General features: G+C 47.5%; 1 protein-coding gene across 1 annotated transcript in view; it reads right to left on the reverse strand.

The window, feature by feature from the left end:
• Positions 1-540: 540 nt before the first annotated feature.
• The window catches only part of slit2 (slit homolog 2 (Drosophila)), a 91,050-nt gene continuing 79,299 nt past the window's right edge, over positions 541-12,291 (reverse strand). The window contains 6 exon segments of the mRNA XM_056280561.1: positions 541-794; positions 2,983-3,197; positions 6,503-6,863; positions 9,868-10,022; positions 10,150-10,280; positions 10,382-10,622. Of these exon segments, the coding sequence (XP_056136536.1) occupies positions 541-794; positions 2,983-3,197; positions 6,503-6,863; positions 9,868-10,022; positions 10,150-10,280; positions 10,382-10,622 (1,357 nt within the window).

Here is a 12,291-nt window from a genome sequence, read left to right on the forward strand (position 1 = left end):
CAGGGACTCTACAGGGAGCGGTCGTCCATCAGTGAGCGATCAGTCCTCCAGGGCGCGCTGTTCGAGTCATCGTGACAAACGTATAAGAAGCAGATGGACCGGAAAGTCAACTCCTGTGGTTTTTTGTTTTTTTTTGTTGGTTTTTTTTTTCTCCACTTCATAATAAAAAATAAGTCTGTTGTTTTTTTTTTTTTTGTACTTTACAATATAATTCAACATCCCCACTGAGGAAGCATCGATCATCAGTCCAGCACTGGCAAAGAAAAGGAACCTTTTTTTTTTCTTCTTCTTTTTCTCTTTTTTTTGTTGTTTCTCGTTTTTGACTTTTCTTTTTTTCCAGGGTTTTTACAAAAACGCGTGATGAGGGGTGGAGGATCAGAAAGGACCGGGGATCAGAAGTTTAGGAGTGCGGACGAGGACTGAGGAATGGGAGGTTCCGGGTGGGGGTAGGGGGTGGGGGGGTTGAACACAAAACATATTTGTAGAGCAGGAACTCTTCTGTTGAGGGTGATGTCCTTTTTCTTCTTCTTCTTTCTTTTTTTACGAACACTTTGTACAGCCGCACTTGACCACTTTCTCCACCTCCTGGACAAAGGAAGAACCGTCGGTGCACTGGAAGGTGTATTTCCTGCGTTTGCTGCGGAGGGGGGTGCAACAGGTGCCCTGTCCGTCTGCGCCCCCCTGGCAGCTTCCCCGACACTCTAGGCGGGAGACCTTCTCCTGGGTTTGGCACGCCGCGTAGCCTTGCTGTCTCTGGTAGACATCTCGGACCCGTTCCCCTCGGCAGGCCACCTCTGCAAAGCAGCGAGAGAGAACAGAGAAGAGGGCGAGCTGGGGGTTAAGACTTCCATATTTATTCTACTCCATTTCAATCTACTCAAATTGGAGTTCAATATCCAGTTTGGGTTAAGTATCGTTGCGTAGTTTAAAATTTCAAGCTGGCTTCTTGGAGGGTCGTTGTGACTCAAAAATGTCTCCAAATGAGCGCATCTAAAATGTGACTCTAGTTAAAAGATTTCGCATTGTTCTTAACTAACATTACAATCCTCATTGGTAAATATAGTTCCTCTGCACCCCAACCACTACACAGTAAAATCCTGAGCGTTAATTTAACCCCGACCTTTTGTACACTCTCAGAGTTAAATGAACACTCGGGATTTCCCCCCTATTCTATCACTTGGTATTTATCGCCCACGAGGATCTGTGAAACCCTGCGAGATTCTGTGAAATCCTGCCGGTTCACAGAAGCACCATCCATGCACGACTTACTCTATTGCCTTTAACACGCCCCAACAAGTCAAGCTTTGGATAAGAGCTTTAAAGTGTTTCTGGTTTATCGGCCTGCATTTCCGGGTTGCCGGTTAGCTAAAAACGCGATTCAGTCAAGCTAACTTTAGCCCCGCTGAACCGCTGCAACAGCATCCACTTTACAGTATCAGTGATGATTGTCCAGTCGGGATATGAGGATAGCGATATGTAATGTTGGACACTCATTTGGGAGTGTGCGGTCAATACTGGACCGACTAACAAACTCGAGACAATGATCCCATGTTGTTCTGTTTACCACAAAGACACACAACGGTTGTGCTTCACACCTGTGTCCTTGTTTTACAGATAGCTTTCTTGCTAGTTATTTTTCTCTCTTCTCTCCCCCCAATTGTATCCCGCCAATTACCCCTCTCTTCCGAGCCGTCCCGGTCGCTGCTCCACCCCCCTCTGCCGACCCGGGGAGGGCTGCAGACTACCACACGCCTCCTGCGATACACGTGGAGCCACCAGCCGCTTCTTTTCACCTGACGGTGAGGAGTTTCCCCAGGGGGACGTAGCGCGTGGAAGGATCACGCTACTCCCCCCCAGTTCCCCCTCCCCCACCCGCACAGGCGCCCCGATCGACCAGAGGAGGCGCGCTAGTGCAGCGACCAGGACATATACCCACATCCGGCTTCCCACCCGCAGACACGGCCAGTTGTGTCTGCAGGACCAAGCGGGAGGTAACAAGGGGATTCGAATTGGTGATCCCGGTGTTGGTAGGCAACGGAATAGGCCGCTACGCTACTCGGGCGCCCTTTTCTTGCTAGTTTAAGTTTTTATTAACGTTCTGCTGTAGCTTATTTTAAGTGATTTTATGCTTAAATCTGGATATTCTCGCTGTTCTTAAGGAGTTTCACAGTATCAGTGTAACGTTAGCATGTGACTTCTGCATTTTGTTAGAAAGCTCTCCCCGGTAATCCACTCTTAATGTGGCTCTCAGATCAACATTTACATATTTTTCCAAGTGCAGTTTGTTTTAAGAGGCCGTGATTGTAATTTTATATTAGATTTAGTTGGTGCTTTGCTTAATTTCCGCCTTTTTTTTTAGCGTTGGTATCCTTGGTTGCAGGTTATATTTGCATCTATTGCTGCCCTGTCGTGATGGCGAAAGTACTCCCACGCTGACAGCTACATCCATCTGAACAAAGCCACAGATATACCGGTGGACTGGAGAAAAGAACAGCTGGAGACCAGCAGGAGACAGGGAAGGGGATGTGAAGACTCATAACTATAAGGGCTTAAGAAAGGGTTGATGTAGGAAGAAGATGATGCAAAAGGCGGTGGGTGTATTTTTTTTTCTTTCTTTTGATGGACTGCAAAGGAACAAGGGAGGAAAAATGTGAGGGAAAGAGATTTGATCCGAAAATCTCACCTGATTACCCCCCCGTGTGGGACTGAGAGGAAGCTCAGAGGAGGCTGAGTTCAAAGAGCAACGGGTTAGAAGCGTTAGTGCAAAGACAGTGAACACTGTTAGACACACACACACACACACACACACACACACACACAGTAGAGCAGAAGCTTGAAGGGATCTGGATCTAGGTTTTGATAATAAAGTCATGCTCAGTACGAAAAGTGTTGAACAATTACTGATGCTGACATTGAACAGGACGTCTTTGAGCTGTCAGACATTATTGTATCACACACACACACACACTTCTTTCTCCTCACCTTTGTCACAGGCTTCCCCGGTGTATCCACTGTTACACTCACAGTATGCTTTGCCCAGACCAGACAGTCTGCATTTACCATGTTTACAGCTGGCAAGACTGCAGGGATCGGCCGATTCCCGGTCCTGCTCATCGCAGAGCACACCGGCGAAGCCAGGCTGGCAGCGGCAGGAGTAGGAGTAGGAGTTTATTGGAAGGCAGGTGCCGTGGATACACCTGAGGAGGAGAGGAGAGGAGAGGTAGGGGGGGGGGTTGGATAGAGGAGAGAGATTAAACTGGGATGCTACATTAGTATAACTTCCTTTACCACCTTACCCTAAAACCCTAACTCAGATAACTCCAGATGCTACTCATGGTATCGTTTTCATCCATCCATTATCCAAACTGCTTATCCTGCTCTCAGGGTCATGGGATGCTGGAGCCTATCCTAGTAGTCACTGGGCGGCAGGCGGGGAGACACCCTGGACAGGCCACCTGTCCATCACAGGGCCGACATACACTACCGTTCAAAAGTTTGGGATCACATTGAAATGTCCATATTTTTGAAGGAAAAGCACTGTACTTTTCAATGAAGATAACTTTAAACTAGTCTTAACTTTAAAGAAATACACTCTATACATTGCTAATGTGGTAAATGACTATTCTAGCTGCAAATGTCTGGTTTTTGGTGCAATATCTACATAGGTGTATAGAGGCCCATTTCAAGCAACTATCACTCCAGTGTTCTAATGGTACAATGTGTTTGCTCATTGGCTCAGAAGGCTAATTGATGATTAGAAAACCCTTGTGCAATCATGTTCACACATCCGAAAACAGTTTAGCTCGTTACAGAAGCTACGAAACTGACCTTCCTTTGAGCAGATTGAGTTTCTGGAGCATCACATTTGTGGGGTCAATTACACGCTCAAAATGGCCAGAAAAAGAGAACTTTCATCTGAAACTCGACAGTCTATTCTTGTTCTTAGAAATGAAGGCTATTCCATGCGAGAAATTGCTAAGAAATTGAAGATTTCCTACACCGGTGTGTACTACTCCCTTCAGAGGACAGCACAAACAGGCTCTAACCAGAGTAGAAAAAGAAGTGGGAGGCCGCGTTGCACAACTGAGCAAGAAGATAAGTACATTAGAGTCTCTAGTTTGAGAAACAGACGCCTCACAGGTCCCCAACTGGCATCTTCATTAAATAGTACCCGCAAAACACCAGTGTCAACATCTACAGTGAAGAGGCGGCTGCGGGATTCTGGGCTTCAGGGCAGAGTGGCAAAGAAAAAGCCATATCTGAGACTGACCAATAAAAGAAAAAGATTAAGATGGGCAAAAGAATACAGACATTGGACAGAGGAAGACTGGAAAAAAGTGTTGTGGACGGATGAATCCAAGTTTGAGGTGTTTGGATCACAAAGAAGAACGTTTGTGAGACGCAGAACAAATGAAAAGATGCTGGAAGAATGCCTGACGCCATCTGTTAAGCATGGTGGAGGTAATGTGATGGTCTGGGGTTGCTTTGGTGCTGGTAAGGTGGGAGATTTGTACAGGGTAAAAGGGATTCTGAATAAGGAAGGCTATCACTCCATTTTGCAACGCCATGCCATACCCAGTGGACAGCGCTTGATTAGAGCCAATTTCATCCTACAACAATGACCCTAAACACACCTCCAAATTGTGCAAGAACTATTTAGAGCAGAAGCAGGCAGCTGGTATTCTATCGGTAATGGAGTGGCCAGTGCAGTCACCAGATCTGAACCCCATTGAGCTGTTGTGGGAGCAGCTTGACCGTATGGTACGCAAGAAGTGCCCATCCAACCAATCCAACTTGTGGGAGCTGCTTCTGGAAGCGTGGGGTGCAATTTCTCCAGATTACCTCAACAAATTAACAGCTAGAATGCCAAAGGTCTGCAATGCTGTAATTGCTGCAAATGGAGGATTCTTTGACGAAAGCAAAGTTTGATGTAAAAAAAATCTTATTTCAAATACAAATCATTATTTCTAACCTTGTCAATGTCTTGACTCTATTTTCTATTCATTTCACAACATATGGTGGTGAATAAGTGTGACTTTTCATGGAAAACCCAAAATTGTTTGGGTGATCCCAAACTTTTGAACGGTAGTGTACATCTAGCGACACACATCTAGCGACAATTTAGTACGGCCGATTCACCTGACCTACATGTCTTTGGACTGTGGGAGGAAACCGGAGCACCCAGAGGAAACCCACAGGGGAGAACATGCAAACTCCACACAGAGGACGACCCCCAAGGTTGGACCACCCCGGGGCTCGAACCCAGGACCTTCTTGCTGTGAGGCGACCGTGCTAACCACCACGCCACCATGCTGCCATGGTATATTTTTGCTGATGGAAAATCTGAAGAAAAGTATGTGTTTATGTTCATTTGATCATCCAGGATGAAACCAAATTGATAACCAACCAGGATTCAGGCAAAAACAGAGGACGAGGTCAACTTCTTTTTAGCAGACAAAGTAATCCAGCCTGTTGATTTCTGGATCAAAACTACTCCAAAAAATATGATTTAAAGGTAAATTTCACCAATTTTTAACCTTATTTTCACGTATTAATCCTAGCGTTGGCTCATCTATAATGTGTAAAATACTTGCCATGTTGTCACCATAGCCTGCTATAGCAAAGCTAGCTTACTACCGCTATCCACTGACATCAGTGGATGGCAGAAGAACTAACAAGGTAAGGATTGGTAGTTGTAAGGATTGGCAGAGGTGTTTGTATTGTCTACTGCTACTGAGAGACTCGCGCAATGCATGCTGGTACATGCGGGCAAAGCAGATCAACTCTCTTGGGAGGAGAATGTCAGTTTTTCTGTTAAAGTGAACTGCACCGCAGCGGTTATGGTTTTAAAATACTAGTCCGCGTGGCATGGCGGTCTATTCCGTTGCCTACCAACACGGGGACCACCGGTTCGAATCCCCGTGTTACCTCCAGCTTGGTCGGGCGTCTATACAGGTACAATTGGCCGTGTCTGCGGGTGGGAAGCCCGATGTGGGTATGTGTCCTGGTCGCTGCACTAGCGCCTCCTCTGGTCGGTTGGGGTACCTATTCGGGGGGAGGGGGAAGTGGGGGGAATAGCGTGATCCTCCCACGTGCTACGTCCCCCTAGCGAACCTCCTCACTGTCGGGTGAAAAGAAGCGGCTGGTGACTCCACATGTATCGGAGGAGACATGTGGTAGTCTGCAGCCCTCCCCGGATCGGCAGAGGGGGTGCAGCAGCGACCGGTACCGCTCAGAAGAGTGGGGTAATGGGCCAAGTACAATTGGTGAGAAAAATGGGGGGGGGGGGGGATACTAGCTAGACCAGCAGCACTGACTAGATGTGCAGATTATTAGTGGAAAAACTTCCTGTAAAGTGATAAAATTGATATTGATAAGGTTGATGATATTGATAGAAATATACATTTTTTTTACTAAAACACTACGATCATCCAGTCATCAGTCACACACGCAAACACCTTTACATAGCCGCATCAACACGGTGTGAATAACCAACACTCACTTGTTCCCATCACAGGGGTTGTTAACTTGCTGATCACACAGTGTTCCTGTCCACCCGGGGTGGCAGGTACAGGTGAAGCCGCTGTGCCCTGTAGGATGGCAGTCCCCTTGTTCACAGGCCCCTCTCTGACAGGGCTGGCAACCTGGTTCCACTCCGTGGCCCGACCACTGTCCACCGGTGCCCTGTCCGGATCCTGAGCCTGCTCCTCCAGCTCCGAGCCCCAGCCCCGCCCCCAGGTCCTGGAGCTGCCCGTTGATGTAGACGTTTCGGAGGCAGCCGTGGAAGCTGGTGCCGTTGCGACCCCCTGAGCTGTGCTGCAGGGCTGACAGGCCCCCGGAGAGAGAGGCATGCTCCGGCATTCCTGCAGGAGGAAGGAGGAAAGGAGTGAGTGGAGAAACCAATAACGTCAATAGATTAAAGAGAACATTTTAAAGACCGATTTAGCGGATTTTAACTGGGTTTAACGTTTCCTGTCTAAAAACTTTGAACGCAGCATCATAAAACATTCAGTAGCAATTTTTCATATGTAAATGACTAAAATTGTGTTTTTTTTAATATTTTTATCTGTAACTGTGGTGCAGTGGTGCAGTCCTCATTAATATTCATAAGCTGGCCTTTGAGTGACAAGTACAAGCAAGGGTTGGCAGCAGTGGCATCATTAGGCCTGGGCATCCGAGGCTACAGCCCCAAATATTTTATGAATAGCCCCGGATCTCAAAAAAAAAAAAAATATTTTTTTACAAAAGTAAGAATAATAAAGAAATAGCCCCCGATCTATTCATCTGTCATTTCCGATTACGCATTAAAGCCCTCGAAAATAATCTATCATTGATGGTGCGTTTTGTGTGAGTGCAAGAGAGAGAGAGAGAGAGAGAGAGAGAGAGAGAGAGAGAGAGAGAGAGAGAGAGAGAGAGAGAGAGAGAGAGAGAGAGAGAGAGAGAGAGAGAGAGCGGGAGCGAGAGAGAGAGCGAGAGCGAGAGCGAGAGAGAGAGAGAGAGCGAGAGCGAGAGAGAGAGCTTGCCACACTGGTTACAGGGCTTGTCATTGTTGGCATCTGGTGGTAGCTAGCAAGCTAATTCCCTAAGGCAAGACGTGAAGGCCATGGATATAAGAAGCCTTTTCAAAAAGAAAAAGGATGAAGGGAACAAGGTGTAGGCGAGAGTAGAGGAGGTGGAGGAAGAGTCATCTCCTATTGCTGTAGCAGCAGATGAGTCAGGCCGTGAGAATGCCACAATGTTAATGGATACAATGAACGAGAGAGAGAGAGAGAGAGAGAGAGAGAGAGAGAGAGGGAGAGGGAGAGAGCACAGCAGAGGGAGGGATGAGGCTGTGAAGATAGATGTTAACAGACGGAGAGAGCACTGATTATACTGCAGTAAGTAATAAATAGCAACAGAATGCTGATTGATGTACATCTGTTGCTGCACTGCGTGCTGGCCTGTAGCTGGCATCCAATAGTGTTGCTGTGTTGTGTGACTGTCAGCCTATATGGACTAATGAGTACTTACGGCTATTCAGCCCCGAGGGGATGGGCTAGTGTATCTAATTGTTTGCTTTTGTATAATCTGATATTGGCTGGTGTGTTCAAATAATTGGTGAAGTCCGTGTGTAAAATAAAATGATAAATAACACCCGTTTATGATCTAATCGTCACATCAAAAATGAGATTTGGCTAGATTTTGGCTGGCATATGCTGACCGCATCATTTTTTATGAGCAGGACAGGAGAGAGGAGAAGAGGGCAGGAGGAGAGAGCAGAGGAGATGAGGAGTCTGACAGACAGATGAGAGGTGAAGAAGAGGAGGGTATCAGATAGACAGATGAGAGGCGAAGAAGAGGAGGGTATCAGATAGACAGATGAGAGGCGAAGAAGAGGAGGGTATCAGATAGACAGATGAGAGGCGAAGAAGAGGAGGGTATCAGATAGACAGATGAGAGGCGAAGAAGAGGAGGGTATCAGATAGACAGATGAGAGGCGAAGAGGAGGGTATCAGATAGACAGATGAGAGGTGAAGAAGAGGAAGATATCAGATGGACAGACAAGACAGAGTTGACACAGTTTGTTACCCAATAGAACCAATACCCAATAGAAGCAGAAGCTATGAGACCAGGGTCGGAAAATTTTCAGAAGCCGAGAAAGCATCAGCAACATACAATCTAGCACATAACGGCTTCATCGACACCCAGGCTCTTATTTTTTTCTCAGGGTTTTACTCCTGCTGCTGGAAATAAAAATAATAACCAAGTTGAATGAGAACCCAGATTGCACTCATTTTGCCTATTTATTTATTTATCCCCCCCCCCCCTTTCCCCCCCAATTGTATCCAACCAACTACCCCACTCTTCTGAGCCGCCCCGATCTCTGCTCCACCCCCTCTGCCGATCCGGGGAGGGCTGCAGACTACCACACGCCTCCTCCCGATACATGTGGAGTCACCAGCTGCTTCTTTTCACCCGACGGTGAGGAGTTTCGCCAGGGGGACGTAGCACGTGGGAGGCTCACGCTATTCCCCCTCCACTCCCGAACAGGTGCCCCGACCGACCAGAGGAGGCGCTAGTGCAGCGACCAGGACACTTACCCAAATCCGGCTTCCCACCCGCAGATACGGCCAAATGTGTCTGTAGGGACGCCCGACCAAACTGGAGGTAACACGGGGATTCGAACCAGCGATCCCCGTGTTGGTAGGCAACAGAATAGACCGCGACGCTACCTGGATGCCCCATTTTGTTTGTTTTGACTGCATATTGTGGAAGCCAGCCTACGCTCCTGACCACAACCTTTTGATAGAGCACAGTGTCTCACATCTTGTATTCAATTTACTCTGAAATAACTTGAAAATGCTGCAATTATTGGGTGATAATCTAGAGATTTCCGGGCGGGGCTAATCCACCATATGTTTTCAAGATCCTAACAACGCCTCCGGTTGGCGGTGAGGGTGGGCAGGGTTTCATATGTTGATGATTTGATTGGCTGTATGTAAACGAGCGTGTCTGTTAACATAATGAGTGTCAGAATAAAGATCAGCTGACAAGGGGGAGCTCTTTTAACTCGGTTTAATTTCCATCCAACTTTTTTTTTGCCGGTTTCCACCTTTTTTTTTTATTTGCTAGTGATAATACAGAGAGACAGAAAAACAGCAAAGAGAGAGGGGAGGACATGCAGCAACGGGTCCGGGCCGGACTCGAAACCAGGCCGCTGCGGTAAGGACCCAGACTTATATGTGGCATGCACTCTGCCAGGTGAGCCACTGAGGGGCTCCGATTGCCATCCGACTTTAAGTGTATTTTTTTAAGTGAGCAACAGACACACACACACACACATGCACACACACACACACACACACACGGGTGTCCCTTGCTGCTTACCTCCAAGGTAAAGTGGGGAGTCTATGCTGAGTGTGGACTGTTTGCTGAGGGAATTGATGGATTTGGGCGGTCCGCCATCGATAGACAGGGACAGGGTCTGGTCAGATGCCACCAACTCCACAGCATGGAAACTTCCATCATTAACAGTCTCCACACTGCCGGAGGAGGGGGGGGGGGGGGATAAGAGAATAGAAAGGGTGTTCTTAAAACAACCTGCTAACGGTGTAGTTTTCTAGGTTTTGGGGCGCGGTTTCATGCACTTCCCCATGTGCATGCATGTACCTGTATATAGCGGAGGGCGGGTAGGATCCCGTGTCATAACTGACCCGCAGGCGTCCCCTGTACAACTCCATGGCAATGTGATCGATGTCTCCTTTATACAGCAGCACGCCGCTGTCCTCGTCTGTGGCGATCTGAAAACAGACGTTTGTCACTATCATCATCATCATCATCATCATCATCATCATCATCATCATCGTCGTCACTTCAGCGATGTGGCTACGTGACTGCGTACCTGTAGGGTGATGTTTGTCTCCGGAGAGATGAGACTGGAGGGGAGTTTCAGGTAGGACTCGCGGTTAATGAAGCTGACACTGGCCAGCGTCTCGCAGCGCTCTCCCTGGAAGCCGTGGAGACACTGGCAACGGGGGTCCGATCCCACCACGACACACTGCGCCCCGTTCAGGCAGTCGTGGTTGTCGCAGGGGCTGGTGCGGGGAAGGACCATCGGGGGAGAGAACTCACAGAACAGCCCACTGTGACACACACACGCACACACACACACATTAAAAATATAACAAGAACACATTATCTCTTCTCTAATCACAGTCGGGAAAACGCTTCAAGGATTAATGGCTTTTTCTTTTTTTTTTTTTTTACAACAATTACTGACGCACATGTGAACTGACGGGAAACTTTTCTTCACCTTAGTTTTCACAGAAATGGACAAATAAGCAAGGAAACAGGCAGCGTTGCACAATATTCCAACAACTGCCGTGCTTTGGGAGAATCGGGAAAACGGTGAAATGAACCTTTAACGAACTGCTCGGTTAATTCCTCCCATTATTGTTGGCTCAAACGTACGGACTCTTTCCAATTTATGACAAAATAAGACACGAAGGGCAAGATTTAGCCACCCTTAGTTTTTCTGACATACTACATATGTGTCTGTGTTTGCTTGCCTGTGTATATCTATGTACAGAGAGCGCTGGTCTTCAAACAGGTCCTCGGGGACCCATGTGGTTCATTACATTCACCATGCTGATCCCGGTACAGAAGACCCTGGGCTTTTCTTAAGCCGGGTACTCTTCTTGAGGAGGACGTGCTTGGCAAGTTGAAGTTGGGGGTTCAAACGCGTAAGATCGCGGCACATAGAAAACTCAGTGTAGTCTGAGATGAGGGGGACTTGCTGGTGTTGGGCGATATACCCCGGACTGCTTTTCCCCTGGAGAGTCTAGGCACATTTTAAACTCGCCATTTTCACAAAAATTGGCACATATTTGAAATTTACACTGCTGATTTCTCACAGAGATTTTCTTTCTTTTTTTTTTTTTTTTTTGGATTCCCCCCGCCCCCCTTTTTGTAGGGATGCCCGACCAAGCCGGAGTTAACACGGGAATTCGAACTGGCGATCCCCGTGTTGGTAGGCAACACAATAGACCACCACGCCACCCGGACGCCCCCACTGTTGACTTTGCAACAAACATTTTTCTCAATAGTGAATTTGGTGAGAAAATAAGAATTATAATAAGTTATAGTTTGTGGGCCTTGCTTTCCCTTGCCGTTGCTGTTAATGTGAAAATGGATGTAGGGGATCTTTGTATATCGCAGGTCTGCCGAGTCACCGACTGATGCACCCAATTCAGTGTGTGGCTCAAGAACACATCTGGGCATCTGAAACGTTCTTAGCAAAACGTGTTTTGGGACGACAGTACTTGGACTCGCTTCATGAGGTCACAAGGACACAAAGGCACAAGTACATACAGGGACATTTACTGAGACATGCCCCCTCATTAGAATATCTGACACCACAGGTGAAAAGAGAACCAGCAGCCCTGTGGGCTCCCGAGGACCTGTTTGAAGACAACTGATGAACATATGCGTCCTTTGGTCTGTGTGTGACAGAATACATATGGGTGAATGAGAGGGAGGACAGCGGAATAGTGAGGATGCAAGGAGTAGAGGTGATGAAGGTGGATGAGTTTAAATACTTGGGGTTGACTGTCCAAAGTAACGGGGAGTGCAGGAGAGAGGTGAAGAAGAGAGTGCAGGCAGGGTGGAGTGGGTGGAGAAGAGTGTCAGGAGTGATTTGCGACAGAAGGGTACCAGCAAGAGTTAAAGGGAAGGTTTACAAGATGGTAGTGAGACCAGCTGGTTTGGAGATAGCGACACTGATAAAGAGACAGGAGGTGGAGGTGGAGCTGG

The sequence above is a fragment of the Lampris incognitus genome, chromosome 5 (assembly GCF_029633865.1).
Source record: "Lampris incognitus isolate fLamInc1 chromosome 5, fLamInc1.hap2, whole genome shotgun sequence".
Taxonomy (NCBI): Eukaryota; Metazoa; Chordata; class Actinopteri; order Lampriformes; family Lampridae; genus Lampris; species Lampris incognitus.